Source organism: Amblyraja radiata, chromosome 47 (genome assembly GCF_010909765.2).
Source record: "Amblyraja radiata isolate CabotCenter1 chromosome 47, sAmbRad1.1.pri, whole genome shotgun sequence".
NCBI classification, from domain to species: Eukaryota; Metazoa; Chordata; class Chondrichthyes; order Rajiformes; family Rajidae; genus Amblyraja; species Amblyraja radiata.
Genome location: NC_046002.1, coordinates 176,683 through 192,499, shown reverse-complemented (window position 1 = coordinate 192,499; position 15,817 = coordinate 176,683). Strand labels below are relative to the sequence as shown.

At 50.1% G+C, this 15,817-nt stretch overlaps 1 protein-coding gene across 3 annotated transcripts; it reads right to left on the bottom strand.

Moving 5' to 3' along the window:
- Nucleotides 1-843: 843 nt before the first annotated feature.
- On the bottom strand, nucleotides 844-12,458 carry gabpb2 (GA binding protein transcription factor subunit beta 2). Of its 3 annotated transcripts, none has more exons than XM_033015894.1 (8): nucleotides 12,220-12,458; nucleotides 9,056-9,163; nucleotides 7,616-7,783; nucleotides 6,177-6,371; nucleotides 4,010-4,142; nucleotides 3,419-3,598; nucleotides 2,723-2,826; nucleotides 844-1,319 (listed from the first exon to the last, which is right to left on the bottom strand). In XM_033015894.1, the coding sequence occupies exons 2-8, from the start codon at nucleotides 9,161-9,163 to the stop codon at nucleotides 1,020-1,022; spliced, it is 1,188 nt and encodes a 395-aa protein (XP_032871785.1). In that variant the 5' UTR covers nucleotides 12,220-12,458; the 3' UTR covers nucleotides 844-1,019. The 3 variants fall into 3 exon arrangements, with proteins under 3 accessions (XP_032871785.1, XP_032871786.1, XP_032871788.1); XM_033015895.1 differs by lacking the exon at nucleotides 12,220-12,458 and adding an exon at nucleotides 11,212-11,390 and having other exon boundaries at nucleotides 9,056-9,168; XM_033015897.1 differs by lacking the exon at nucleotides 12,220-12,458 and adding an exon at nucleotides 10,022-10,327.
- Between the last annotated feature and the right edge of the window lie 3,359 nt (nucleotides 12,459-15,817).

The following is a 15,817-nucleotide window of genomic DNA, read 5'->3' as shown; positions in this document are numbered from 1 at the left end:
AATAGAGATGAAAACGCTTTAAACTTTACCAGAAAGGCGGACGGACATTAAAGATAAAGTTACATTCTAGCGGGGAATGTGACAGCTCTGGAGATATCAACAAATAAACTGTTCTTGAAAATACCAAATCCCATTTCAGAAACACTTGTTTAAAACAAGCCCCAGACCTTCCTCTCAAATGATTGCAACTTCTACACTGGACCATTTTACATTTTACAAATTTTAAATCATCCACTCACATTTCTCTGTAATTGAGGCAATAAATGTCTGCTTTTTTTGGTTTGAAATACTTAAGGAAAGTAAATGCTGACACTGCAGCCGTCGCTGAGAGCCTGTTGTTGGGGACCAGGGGGACAGGCACATTAGTTGCGGTGGGACCACCAACATTCTCATCAGCCTTCCACACACAATTAAAACATCAGTGGCCCCAGCAACGAGACTTGACTTCCCTTTCCCCCCCCCCCAAACCCAACTGCATCCCAGATCCCGGGATATCTCTGCACAAACAGGAACTGCTGATTAGATTTCATGAATGACTGGTCTGGTTTTTATCCCCAAAAGGCTTATGGCAGAATTGCACCTGCTCCTGAGGGAGTTCCTGCACGAACAGATCACGGACATCGCTGTGCGGTGTGGTATTGAGCTGCAGCCTGACTGAGCTGCACTGCTGGTGTGTCCGAGTGTCCCAGAGAGTGTGCACACGTGCGTGTGCGTGCCCGAGTGTCTCAGAGAGTGTACACGCGTGTGTGTGTCTGAGTGCGTGCGAACGTGTGCACGCATGTGTGCGCCCGAGATGTGTGTGCGCGTGTGAATGTGTGCATGAGTGTGCGAGTGTGTCTCCGAGTGCCTGCGTGCGTGCGGTGTGCGCGCATGTGTGTGCGTGAGGTGTGCGCGCATGTGTGTGTGTGCGAGTGTTTGTGTGTGCGCGCGTGCGCATGTGTCCACGTGCACACAAGAAACAGGCCGTCAGCGTCAGGGAGGCCAGGAAAGGGGGGAGGGGGGGGGGGGGGGGGGGGAGTTTATGAAGTCACTGTTTCTGTTGCCATGTCGATGGGCTGCTCCATGGTTTCTATGGTGGTCTCAGGACCCTCCACCTCTGTCGTCATGGTGATGATGGGAACTGTCCCATCCTCCGTCACCTCCTCCACCACAGTGATCTCCTCTACAGTGTGAAGCCGGGCTATGGCCTCCAGTCTCATACGGTACTCATCCGCTTCCTGCTCCTTCTTCACCAGCTGCTGCCGGTACTCCTGGGCCTTCCTGTTGGCCTCATGGAGCTGCTGCTGTAATTGCTCCCTCTCCATACAGTCATTCATATCCTGCAACACACCAGGGGAGGCAATGTAATGCAATGCAGGCGTTACTTGAAATTGGAGAAATCCACGTTCATACTGCTGGGTTGTAAACTGCCCTAGTGAAATACGACAATACAAAATAGAGATGTTGCCTGACCCGCTGAGTTACACCAGCATTGTCTGCCCATCTTCAGCATGAGCAGTGTGGTCTTTATTATCAACAGCAAAACTAAACCCAATGTAGCCACAACTGGCAGACTCGTTACGATCTACAATTCCCCCATTAACCAACAATTATACTGCAACACTTACTACACTCTGAGTGCAGCAGGAGGCGTACAGGGGCAAAGAGGGAGGAGCAGGAGATGGCAGAATCATTCTGTAGTGCTCTGTGTACACTCATGGTTGTTACTCAAGTCATTCCTGCAATATTCTGAGGATATGCAGACAGCAATCATGACCAGAAGGGAGACTTTCCTGTCATTACATCTCTCCAGAACTGATAAATTCATTTTTTTAATCTGCATGACAAACGCCCATGTAATGTTCTGGTCTTTTACTCTTCAAACACTGGTTACCTATGGCAAGTTAATTGAAAGCAGTAATTTCTGGTTGCAAGACTTTGCACCCTCAGTCCCTATACTGCATATGAGTAGCTGTACTATACTCAGCCTCTCCTCCCTCCATGTTATCCCCCCCAACCCTATCTCCTTCCCAGCTTTGCCTTGAAGGCATCTTTAATAAATGCCTCAAGTGCTTCTTTGCAACGTTGACAAGTTTCTCCAGAATTTCCCACAGGATGCATTTATTGATCACCATGTTTTTATGCTCGTCATCTGATCAACCCAACAAGTGGAGATATTACTCTTCATCTTCTCAGTCTTTTGTAAGCTTCAACAAGTTAAAAGTTTGAAGATTCAGTTCACTGCAGGAAATAATTCCTCATCCGTAATTCTGCAGTGGCTGTAGAAGACCCATTTTATATTTCTCAGCTCTTAGTCTGAAACTTTGTAGGTTATGGAACTTTAACTGGTTCTCCAGTTGCAGTGTGGTCAATCTGTTACCTGAACTAAAGATACTCCGGCAGTTTTGATATCTTCTTGTTAATACTTATTTATATCTTCTCTATGCTTTGCACACTTTGTTGTTAGAATGGAACAAGAACAGCAACCTATTTCTGTTTCTATCCATTTTAACAATCACCTGGGATTTTTCATTTGATAGCTTGCAACCAGATTTTCCTTTCTTTTAATGACCTCATTAACCTGCATCTCTACTTTTAGATAATTAGCAAAGAGAACCGTTAGTTTAGTTTGTGGCTCCCACTCCACCCCTCTGATCATTCCTGCAGAGGTATGAGGGTAATGCTCCAATTGGATCCGTTAAGCTGTGCATGTGTTGAGAATGGATCAAAGATTCTTCCCTACCTTCTCCGAGTGATTCAGGACAGCCTCCAGACACTGCTTCCTTATTGACATTTCTTCCGTGATGATGGTCTCCTCTTCGACATGGGATGCCGGGACAGTCAGAACTGAGGAGAGTACAGGACTTGGTCAATTGTTGACCCTGACATTAGGACACCGAACAGGCAGATGTGGTCTCCATCTTCTCAAACTCCTAGTTTTCATTAGGACACTGATAACACCCATCCCTCACCACACAGAGGGTGGTGGGTGTATGGAATGAGCTGCCAGAGGAGGCAGTTGAGGCTGGGACTATCCCAACGTTTAAGAAACAGTTGGTCAGGTACATGGATAGGACTGGTTTGGAGAGATATGGACCAAACAAGGGCAGATGGGACATGTTGGCCGGTGTGGGCAAGTTGGGCTGCACTAGGTGGGACTAGTGCAGCTGGGACATGTTGGCCGGTGTGGGCAAATTGGGCTGAAGGGCCTGTTTTTGTGCTGTATCACTCTGTGACTAGGTGGGACTAGTGTAGCTGCGCCATGTTGGCCAGTGTAAGCAAGTTGGGCCCGTTTCCGTGCTGTATCACTCTATGACTAGATGGGACTAGTGTAGCTGGGACATGTTGGTCGGTGTGGGCTGAAGGGCCTGTTTCCGTGCTGTATCACTCTGGCTCCATGTCCCACTGGCCCAGGTGGGCTGGTTTAGCTCAGACCTACCTTGCTGCCCGTCCTGCATGGTCACAATGAACTGCTGACCACTGCCGAGCCCGGCATGAAGGTTACCGAGCTGCACACCACCATCAGTCACTATGGTGATGACCCTCTGACCTCCGCTCCCTACAACCTGTTGAATTGCTGAGTCAACAGAGTCTGCGGTCACAACCTCCTCCGTCATCACTGTGGAATGAAACATACTTTAGTTAATACAAAACCGGGCCATGCGTGTAGCACACCCTTGGGAAAGGCAGCAGAGGACAACACCACCACAATAACACAGGGTCAGCAGCTGAATATTCCCTTCTCATACAAGACTAGATGGCAAACAGCGACACACCGCTGGTCACCGGACAGCTCCCTGTAACAGCTGTAGCTTACAGACAACATGCCCCGTCAGAGCTCCACTCAGCAGGCGCTGTACACCTGGGGTTGCAAACCTTGTCATCACACAGACAGGGTTACCAAGCTGCAACTGTTGTCATCAGGAATACAACTCACCACTGGTAAACCACCATTAAATCATGGTGGTCCCATCAGGGATATTTGTTAAATCACCCCTTCAAGCAGAATCCACGAATACCCCACACTCACTAGAGGTGGTTTTGGTCGATGCTGAGGTAACCAGGCTCATTACCCCTGATGGCGCGATGATGAACTGTGGTGTCGTGATGGCGACAGAGTTTGTCCTCTCTGGATTTGTGTTCACTTGGTTGTGCATGGCCTCCTGTGAAGGACACAAGGTGAACCATTTACAGAGTTCCATGGCCATGGGTAGAACCTGCACTAATGCTACAAACTCCAGCATTGAGTAAACAATAACATCATGTGAATAGATGCCCACAGCACTTCAATGACAAACATAGAGATATGTTTCCTAAAACATGATATTGTGCTCACAAGAAACCATGTGTTATGGAACATGTTATAAAGACATTTGTACCAACTGGGCTGTGCATTAACAGAGGTTTTTATCTCCCCAATAGGAATCTCAAAAATAAATTCAATTGTAATAAATGTACTTTTGTTACTGCAATGTTAAAATACTCAAGGCTGTTTGTAATATTCTCTAATAACAGTCAAACATGTCAATAGAAACAATTGCTTGTCACACTTATTCCTCCTGTTTAGATCCATGACAGTTTGTTTTTGCCAATTTTTAGTTATTTTTAAGCAGTTCCCTATTTTCCTGTCACAAATCACATGAAACCAATTAGGCCCGCCCAATCTAAATAGTGTTTCCCAATTCATCACTTGTATTATATTCAATTCATGTCACGGGAACACACCTTGTAGCAGAACTACCTGCACTACACACAACCTTGTAAAGAGGCCACGAACTGTGGAATTTTGCAGATTTAGTACAAGATAACAATTTGAAATAAACACAGGGGCAAGATTAATCAAAAGGACTCTTTGGAGCATGGAAGGAGTTGTGGAAAAAGCACGGGCTTCCTCTGGTCCTGAAAGATCAGGAAAGCAACATGTTATTCATCCAGCCTGTTCAATCTTTCCTGGCAGATGTAACGGCGTCTGTGATGTGTAAATTCCCAGTTGCCTTCGTCTTGGAATATAGTTTCATGTTTTGCATCTTTGAAACAATGCAGTAATTAGCAGGACAGAGATTACTGGTCAACAGGAATACAAAGGGAGAAGTTGTGGGTTGGGCATCAAATGATAACAAGACATTCAAAATAGATTCTGGGAGTGGAAAGGTTACAACCATTAGACAAAGAACAACATCAGATTATGTCTTCATCCGTTTTTCTCTTTCGGGTTGACAAAGGACTTTGTAGCATCCAAGTCAAACTCCATTTGACCTACAGTCCGAACCGTGCAATTTCCAAACTATGTTGCTGTGAATTGTAACAACGCTCTCCTAAGCAAGGTGTTAAAGGCACACAGGCCAGTGCCTTTTGTGCCTGGAGTGAAGAGAACTGTCTCACCCTGAACACAACAAAGACTAAAGAGATGGTGGTTAACTTTGGCAGGTCCAAGCTCCCCCTTCAGCCGGTCAATGCTGCAGGGGCTGACATTGAGGTGGTGCAGACATATAAATACCTTGGAGTGCACCTTGACAACAAACTGGACTGGTCTGTCAACTCTGACTCCCTCTACAAAAAAGGCCGGAGCAGACTCTTTTTCCTCAGAAGGCTCAAATCCTTCAATGTGTGTAAGGATATGCTGCACATGTTTTACAACACAGTGGTCGCAAGCGTTATTTTCTACGCTGTTGTCTGCTGGGGCAACAGCATTATTGCAAAAAACAATAGGAAGCTGGTCAAACTGGTTAAACGAGCTAGCTCAGTGCTGGAGGGGAGAGTAGACTCTGGGATGGAGGTGCTTGAGAGGCGTATGAGGCACAAGGTGCAGGTCATCCTGAAAAACCCCGGGCATCCCCTCCATATAATTCTGGAGAGTCAAAAGAGCACTCGGTACAACAACCGGCTCCTCTCCCTGCCCTGTAGAACGGAGCGGTTCAGGAGATCCTTCACCCCTGCAGCCATTAGATTTTATAATTCGGACCGCTAGGCTGTAGGGGGATGCATTTTGCAATTATTAATTTTTAACTGTTAATTATTGGTCTTTTTAAGTATTTATTGCTCTCAGGTAGTGTCCACATTGTATTCTATGTATTTTCTGTCTGCGTTCGTTTTGAATCTGTGGGTTTGATGGTTGGGAGCTTCTGGACATCTGAATTTCCCTGAGGGGATCAATAAAGTATTTATTATTATTATGAGTGAAACGTATCTCTACGTACCTGCAGGATTGCCACCAGCTCAGGGTTGTGCTTGTCAAGGGCGATATCAAAAGCATTTTTATCAAATTTGCTCAGAGCGTGAACATCTGCTCCGTATTTGAGTAAAATCTCCACCACCTCGCGATGATCGTGTTCTACTGCCCAGTGTAGAGCCGTCATCTTCAGCATGTCTTTTGCATTTATGTCTGCATTGTTCTGTGTTGGTACAAAAAGGCAGCACTTTCAGAGTCAATGTACAAGACGCCTGCACCTATAAACATCTCCAAAACAGTAGCAGCAGCAATTAGGCCACAGTTTTTAAAATCTTTTCTATCCTTACAATTATGGTCTGAAGAAGGGTCTCGATACGAAACGTCCCCCTTTCTTTCTTTCCAGAGATGCTGCCTGACCCGCTGAGTTACTCCAGCTTTTTGAGTCTATGCTTAACTAGTTATTATTATCTGTATGCTCTGAATATTCCCACCCAAACAAATCTACTCAAATGCCTTGAAAATAGTCATTCGGTCAGCATTCACTGTGCTCTGAGGAAGTGTAGATTTCCATTACTGTTTGTGTAAGTATCCCAGCTGAAAGGCCAGGCATCCTTAATTGTCTTGGTGGAAATATATAGTTTCTCCCTACCCTATCAAATCTATTATTGTAACCACCCACAGTCCCTGCATCCTTCTAAACTCAAGGAGACATAAGTGTAATGAACCTGCTATAATAATTTAATTTCTTAAACCATGACCTCTGTAGAAGTTGTGCAGTACTCCCTCAAATACATCTTTTCTCAGATATGGATCAGCTCAGATCGTTGCTCAAGGATAATTTTCTTGCTTTATCATTCAAATTATCACGGATAAATGTCAAAATTCCATAAAGTTTTTTGAATTTTGTTCATATGCATAAAACAGTCAGTTCATGGACATGAATCTATTAATATGAACTAGTTGCTCCGTACTTGCTAGTTGTCATAGCTGAGGGATTACAAGGTTTGGTCTCTGTCAGATACAAAAACCCTTCAGACCATTCGAACCAGTATAACACATTTCAACTGGACTCTCGGTAGACGTCAGGTTTGATAAAATGACTAGGAACGGCGCATTACTAAAATAAAATTGTGCAACATTTTGGAAGCACTCAGCAGCCGCTGTGTTAAAGAAGAAAAAAAGTGTCTCAGGTCAAAGATCCTTCTTTTGCTGATTTTTATTTTTACATGGTGCTAATTGTCCTCTCTCCTCCACCTATACACAAACGCAAATGGTGTCTCTCCTGTTGTGCTTGTAGAATGTTCTCCGCTTATCATTGAAGTGCACAGCATTTCTGAATGTTTTACCATGTGTTATATTATTTAGATTACTATGACTACATATTCCGTTGTGCTGCTGCAAGCAAGAATTTCATTTTTCTGTTTGGACATACGACAATAGAACACTACTTTTGCCTCGAGAGATTACCCTGATTAGTAGTTCGACAATGCTTGCGTGGCCCTCAGCTGCTGCCATATGTAGTGGTGTCCTGTCAACTTTGGTACGAGCGTCCCGGCTAACTCCCGCTCTGAGGAGGACTTCTGCTGTGGAGTAGTGGCCATATTGTGCTGCAAGGTGAAGAGGAGATGTTCCAAGCTGCGAAGCAAAGACAAAGAATCATCAAGTTCCAGTTAGGAGAGATGTCCAGGAAGCCTATGTCTCGACCCGAAATGTCAACTATTCCTTTTCAGCAGAGATGAATGGGAATACTTTACCACACACACTAAGGTCCACTCTCCCTTCATCTTGGTGTCTCCACCCTGTGTCCACTTGCAGGGCAGCAAATCACACGCCCACATCTTCTTGAATCAACCAAAACCTCAACAGCTGTGCACTCAGGATTACCACTCCTTCCATGACCATGTCCCAGCCTGATAATACCGCGTGTTAGGATGCAGGCAACACTGTCAACGACAGAATTAGTCCCCCCTCTCCGGATGTCTGGACAGCATTAGGGCAGCAGCAGGGGACTGGACTGATGTGCAGACAAGTCAGAGGCAAAAGGCTATTTTCCTGCAGAGAAACTATAAACTAATTACAACAGCCCAGTACCTTTCAATTGTTTTATCTGGTAACATTACACAAATCACACGGCGTAATCTGACTAACCGCACCACCTCACCCTGATGATTCTCATCTCTTTACCCCTCCAGTATTGACAGAGGAACTTCTACCATCTTTCCCAGTTTTACTTTCCCACAACTTTAGCATCTTGCTCACACTCCTACACTAACCTAGGGTTCCCACGGGGGTGTTTGGTTACTCGTAGGTGAAGGCGACTGGGTCTAGAGGGGGTCTTCTGTGATATCCTGGGACTAGGATCATTCACCACCAACAAACACAACCCTTTTTGTGTCAGAATGTTTTCCCCATGGTTCCCGCCAGAGCTCCTCGATGTCACAGTCAAGTGAAACGTTATCTTAAACGTTAGTCTCTCACTCGCTTTGTTTTGAAATTCAGCTCTTTGCTCCACCTTTGAGCATTGGTGAGCAGGATTAAGTGCCACAATGCCGAAAAGAATATAAAAATAGCAAAATGCATCATTGTCCCATTCCTTGGTTGCGAGGCTATAGACTTGTAGCTCGGCCATTTTCTTCCTTTGGCCGACAGTTCAACACCATTCCTAACTCCTAACTCATCCAGTTAACTTCTCGTGTCTCTGTTCTTTTTGTCTGTATTTTCCCTCCTTCCCAGTCTCAGGCCCTGGACTAATCACTGCTGTATGACTGGCTCTCAGACAGACTGTAGATATGTGCCATTTTATCTCTGCACTTCCTGTGACTAGATCTGATCTCAGTCACACAGGACTGCTCCAATGTTTAAAGACATGTCCCACTCACCACAGGCCCCCATCAGAAGTCTACATACCCAATCCGTGGTGAAGGGAGCGCCATTTGCCATTAGTGTCCGGACCTCATCATCTTGTCCCTTTCGCGCTGCCTCCAACAACCTCTTCCCTAAATCCACCAGGGACATCTGTTTGTGCAGAAGGAACAGAAATGTTCAGAGGTCAGCCAATATCCAAACTGAGTTTCCTTTGTGGATGAAATCCATCAAGACAAAGATATGAAACTTAAAACTCTGCAATCTTCTGGGAGTGACAGGATCGTTATTTAAGTAAACATTCTGTAGAAGCTGGGGTTGTTCATCGAGGAACAGTTTGAGCAGAACCAGCAGATGCATTTAAAAATCATAAAGGGATTGGGAGTAAAGTCTGAAGCAGGCCTTTCATTCTACGGTGTAATGCCAGCCTTCAGACATAGGGCATCTTTAGTCAGAGGGTGGTGAATCTGTGGAATTTGTTGTCAAGTTGGTGGATATATTTAAGGCGGAGAGAGAGATTCCTGATTAGTATGGGTGTCAGGGGTAATGGGGAAAAGGCAGGCGAATGGGGTTAGTAGGGAAAGATAGATCAGCCATGATTGAATGGAGTAGATTTGATGGGCTGAATGGCCTATTTTGCTCCTATCACTTGATGTTATGATCAGACAATCTAATTCCAGCATCTCAGCCAGGACACAGCTGAGATGCCAACGTACTCTTGTTCATAAAGGACAGTTAGGATAAACCTGGAAACTACTGGCCAGAAAACCTTAAATCACTGATAGGGAAGTTGTTGGAGAAGATTGAGATTGCATTAATGGTGACAATTGTCCCTAGTGTGTGTAGGTTAGTATTAATGTGCGGGGATCACTGGTTGATGCGGACTCGGTGGGCCGAAGGGTCTGTTTCCACGCTGTATCTCTCAACTGAGGTTAGGAAGGTGGTATGGAATATGGAACAGCACAGCAGAGGTATAGGCCCTTCGGCCCACAATGTCTGTGCCTAACATACCACGTTAAACTAATCTCCTCATGTACGTGATGCAAACCACCCTATTGCATTTCCATGAGCTTATCTAACAGCCTCTTAAACACCACATCGTATCTGCTTCCATCACCATGCCTGGTAGGTTATTCCAAGTTTCTGTATTAAAAAAAACATGCTTTCCATATCTCCTTTAAACGTTTCCCTTCTCACCATAAATCTGTGCCCTCTTGTCTTTGACATTTCCAGAGGTGCAGACGGGTCGAAAGGTTGGAGATGAAAAGACCAAATGATGTAGGGGAGGGTGGTATGAAGGGATATAGGCAGAAGGGGATGGGGAGGAGGGACAAAATAGTGGGAGAAATGTGTGCACGCCCCACGCATAAGAAGGGGAGGGGCAAGGAGGTATGTTACTCAAAAAATAGAGAATTCAAAAGTTCATACTGTTGGGTTGTAAGCTACCCAAGTGGAATAGGAGGTGCTGTTCCTCCAGTTTGTGTGTAACCTCATCTGGCAATGGAAAAGGTCCAGGACAGAACAGGGAATATTGGAATGGGAGAGGGGGGGGGTTAAATGTGTTTAGCAACCAGGAGATCGCGTAGGCCTAGGCAGACTGAGCGGAGGTGTTCAGTGATACGATTGCCGAGCCTGTGCTTGGTCTCGCCGATATAGGAGTCCAGGACAGAAAGGAATGGGAAAGGCAGTTAAAATAGTGAGCAACCAGGCAGGAGACCTAGGTGAAAGTGTTCAACTAAATGTTTGGTCTTGCAAATGTAATGGAGGCCACACTTGTGTACTAAATGCAGCAGATGGGATTCCACTTGAACCTCATCTACTGCTTGGGTGGGTTGAGCTGGTGCCTATTTCTGTGCTGTTTGACTGCAAATGACCACTACAGCAAAAATGGTATTGGGCGGCATTGGGGCATCTTAGTTGGAGGACAGAGGCTGCAGTTTTAAATGACCATGAATGGAGCCAGGAGGAATAAACATCCACAAACTCTCACACTGTGTTGACCAGAAGAGGCTAGTTACCAAACACAGGCACTATTCTGTGTTCAAGAAGGAACTGCAGATGCTGGAAGATCGAAGGTACACAAAAATGCTGGAGAAACTCAGCGGGTGCAGCAGCATCTATGGAGCGAAGGAAATAGGCGACGTTTCGGGCCGAAACCCTTCTACTCTTCTGTGTTGGCCAAAGTCCATCCTCCCACGGATCAGTGTTTAGACAAAACCAAGTCTCTCAATCCCATGTCTAGGTGAAGTATTCGGACAACCCGTCAGCAAGTGTGTGTGTGTGTGTGTCTGTCTGTCTCTGTCTGTGTGTGTGTGTGTGTGTGTGTCTGTCTCTGTCTGTGTGTGTGTGTGTATGTGTGTCTCTGTGTGTGTGTGTGTGTGTGTGTCTGTCTCTGTCTGTGTGTGTCTCTGTCTGTCTGTCTCTGTGTGTGTGTGTGTGTGTGTGTGTGTCTGTCTGTCTGTCTGTGTGTGTGTGTCTGTCTCTGTCTGTGTGTGTGTGTGTGTGTGTGTGTGTCTGTCTCTGTCTGTGTGTGTCTCTGTCTGTCTGTCTCTGTGTGTGTGTGTGTGTGTGTCTCTGTCTGTGTGTGTGTGGATCTACAGATGCTGGTCTGTCAGCAAAGGCCACACATTCACACGCTGACGATACACGGGGGAGCGATGGCGAGAACCGGGGGGAGAGGGCGGCGGCAGCGGGACGGGGTACCGGGAGCTGGAGCGGCCCGGACACTGGGAGGGTGGGATGTGGGGGCCGGGGGTGGAGGAGGCGGGGGCGGGGGGGTCCATGTTATGGAGGCGGCGGCCCCGGGCGGGGAGAGGGAGAGGCCGGGGATGGATGAGCTGGTCCGGGGATGGATGAGCTGGTCCGGGGATTGATGAACGGGTCCCGGGCGGGCGGGGAGACGAGGCGTGGGCCCCGGGCGGGGAGAGGGAGAGGCCGGGGATGGATGAGCTGGTCCGGGGACGGGCGGGGAGACGAGGCGCGGGCCCCGGGCGGGCGGGGAGAGGCCGGGGATGGATGAGCGGGTCCGGGGACGGGCGGGGAGACGAGGCGCCGGAGCGGGGATGAGGCCGAGGGCGAGGACGCGGTGACCGGTAACTCGGGGCCGCGACAGGAAACGGGGCCTGGGCGGCGGTTCCGGGGGAAGTCGCGGAATTTGCCGAGACTCGACTTCCACATCCGGTGGAGAATTAAACCGGCGGCGCCATTACCTCCGCGAGTGACGGGACGTGAGTCCAGACCCCGGGCCCCGACACGGCTGGTGCTGGCGCTGCTGCCCCGTACACGGGCACTGGACACGGCCGCTCCCTGTCCCCGTGTCCCTGTGTCTCCGCTGCCCCCCCTGAACCGTCAACCAGTCGCCACCGGGACCGCTCTTTATATTTTTAGTTTAAATAGAAAAGCGCCCAAAATGGCGGCGGCCGCGGCCGGAAGTGGACGGCAACGCGCAGCGATACAGCGCGGGCGGTGATGCGGCCCCGACCCGGCGTCATAGGGCGACTCACCCCCCCCCCCCCCCTTCCCTCCCCGGTCACCGTGAACCCCGCGACACCCCCACACCCCGCCCCGTGAACCCCACCCCGCGCCTCTCACGTTACCGACGCCCCGGTACGGGTTCGACCCTCCCGCCCCGCACTCGTTCTTCACGGAGCCGTCCCCGTGACCCAGGCGGTGATGCGGCGGGAAGTAGTGCCGGCCCCAGCGCCAACTCCCGGCCCCAACATCCCCACCCCGGGGCCCCAACACCCCCACCCCGGGGCCCCAACACCCCCACCCCGGGGCCCCAACACCCCCACCCCGGGGCCCCAACACCCCCACCCCGGGGCCCTCACTCACCCCCCCCCCCCGGGGCCCAACACCCCCACCCCGGGGCCCCAACACCCCCACCCCGGGGCCCCAACACCCCCACCCCGGGGCCCCTCACTCACCCCCACCCCGGGGCCCCAACACCCCCACCCCGGGGCCCCTCACTCACCCCCCCCCCGGGGCCCCACTCACCCCCCCCCCGGGGCCCTCACTCACCCCCACCCCGGGGCCCCAACACCCCCACCCCGGGGCCCTCACTCACCCCCACCCCCGGGGCCCTCACTCACCCCCACCCCGGGGCCCCAACACCCCCACCCCGGGGCCCCTCACTCACCCCCACCCCGGGGCCCCAACACCCCCCCCCCCCGGGCCCCTCACCCACCCCCACCCGGGGCCCCTCACTCACCCCCACCCCGGGGCCCCAACACCTCCACCCCGGCCCCAACACCCCCACCCCGGGGCCCCAACACCTCCACCCGGGGCCCCAACACCCCGGCCCCAACACCCCCACCCCGGGGCCCCTCACTCACCCCCACCCCGGGGCCCTCACTCACCCCCACCCCGGGGCCCCAACACCCCCACCCCGGGGCCCTCACTCACCCCCACCCCGGGGCCCCATCACCTCCACCCCGGGGCCCCAACACCCCCACCCCGGGGCCCAACACCCCCACCCCGGGGCCCCTCACTCACCCCCACCCCGGGGCCCCTCACTCACCCCCACCCCGGGACCCACACCCCGGGGCCCCTCACACCCCCACCCTGGGACCCCCACCCCGGGGCCCTCACTCACCCCCACCCCAGGGCCCCAACACCCCCACCCCGGGGCCCTCACTCACCCCGGGGCCCCAACATCCCCACCCCGGCCCCTCACTCACCCCCACCCCGGGGCCCCAACATCCCCACCCCGGGGCCCCTCACTCACCCCGGGGACCCCACAACCCCCACCCCGGGGCCCCTCCCTCACCCCCACCCCGGGCCCTAACGCCCCCTCACTCACCCCCACCCCGGGGCCCCTCACTCACCCCCACCCCGGCCCCAACACCTCCACCCCGGGGCCCCTCACTCACCCCCACACCGGGCCCCACTCACCCCCACCCAGGGGCCCCAACACCCCCACCCCGGGGCCTCACTCCCCGTCCACACACTAGTTCCATGTTTTCCCACTTTCTCATCCACTCCCTACACACTTGGGGGCAATTTACAGAGGGGGCCGATTAACCTACAAACCCGCACTTCACGTCTTTAGGATGTGGGAGGAAACCGGAGCACCAGGAGAAACCCACGCGGTCACAGGGAGAGAACGTGCAAACGCCAAGTGTGTAGGAAGGAACTGCAGGTGCTGGTTTAAACCAAAGTTAGACACGAAATGCTGGAGTAACTCAGCGGGTCAGACAGCATCTCTGGAGAAGAGTCTCGACCTGAAACGTCACCCATTCCTTCTGTCCCGCTGAGTTACTCCAGCATTTTGTGCCTTGCTGCGTGCAAACTCCACACAGACAGCACCTGGAGTCATGATTGAAACCGGGTCTCTGGTGCTGAGAGTTTTCCATTATCTCAGGAAATAATAAACCAATACCAGCTGCCCCATTTCACAGTGACCTCATCAGCTAATTCTGAACCCACCACTCAGGAATCGCATCGACCCTCAGGGATTACTGAGGAAGGGATGTGGAACCACTGCATGGTGATGGATTTTAAAATACTGGTCAACCATCACACATTAATTCCACTTCCCTTCTGCGAGGTCAAGCAAACAGATTCGACAGGCTGAATTGTGTTCTGTTCCTGTGGAGTCAGACAAACATCCCTAAACTGGTAGTAATCAGTAATCCCAAGAAAGGTAATATTGACTAAAGGGTGGCGAGGGCAAAGCTGTGGACATTTATAAGGCCTTCAGCAAGGCATTTGATAAGGTTCTATGTAGAAGACTGCTTTGAAAGATTAGATCACATGGGGTCCCGAGAGAGCTAACAATGTAAAGAGAATTGGCTTCACGGAAGGAAGCAGAGGGTGATGGTGGAAGGTTGTTTGTCGAACTGGTGGCCTGTAATCAGTACCTCAGGGATCGGTGCTGTCTGTGGTTTATATCACTGATTTGGATGAGAATGTACAGTAGAAGGCATGATTACAACAATTGCAGATGACATTAAAGTGAGTGGTATTGTAAGTAGCAAAGATGGTAATCAGTAATTACAGCAGGATTTTGATCAGGATTATCGGAAATTCAGAGTGAATGGCAGACCCTTGTAGAGTAGAGGGTTCCAGGAGTGCTGGTACATAGTTCCTTTAAAGTGGCGTTGCAGGTAGACAGGGTGGTCAAGACGGCTGTTGGTGCATTGGCCTTCATCAGTCAGGGTATTGAGTATAGAAGTCGAGATGTTACACCACAGTTGTACAAAACATTGGTGATAATGAATGTGGAGTATTGCGCTCAGTTTCAGTCTCAGATTTATGAGGATGTTGCCAGGACTTGAGGGCCTGAGTTATAGGGAGAGGTTATGCAGGATAGGAAGGACTTTATCCCTTAGACCACAGGGGCAAGGAGTGATCTTGTGAAAGTGTATATAATCTTGAGGGGAACAGATGGGATAAATGTACAAAGCCTTTTACTCAGAATAAGGGAATCAAGAACCAAGGGGATCGGTCTAACGTGAGGGTGCAAAGATGTAATGGGAATCTGAGGGTCAACTTTTTCCACACAGATGGTTGTGGGTGTATAGAACGAGCTGCCAGATGAGGTACAATAACATTTAAAAAGCCACCTGGATAGGTACATGGATAGGATAGGTTTGGAGGGGTATGGGCCAAATGTGGGCAGGTGGGACAAGTGTAGATGAGGGATCTTGGTCAGTATGGATAAGTTGGGCCGAATGGTATGTGTGGTATGGCTATGACAGTAACTGCTAACTAGCATGCTTACATTAAATGGGACATCAAATCCCAATCAACATTCTGCTGTGATGAAGACAAAGTATCATCAGAAAATAACGAGAAACTTCCACC

Coding starts and splice junctions, on each gene's coding strand:
- gabpb2 (XM_033015894.1), bottom strand. CDS start 9,163: ATGTCCCTGGTGGATTTAGGGAAGAGGTTGTTGGAGGCAGCGCGAAAG. Junction 6,372..7,615: donor TTGTCGAACTACTAATCAGG/GTAATCTCTCGA, acceptor GTACCAACACAG/AACAATGCAGACATAAATGC. Junction 4,143..6,176: donor AGCTGGTGGCAATCCTGCAG/GTACGTAGAGAT, acceptor TGTCCTTCACAG/GAGGCCATGCACAACCAAGT.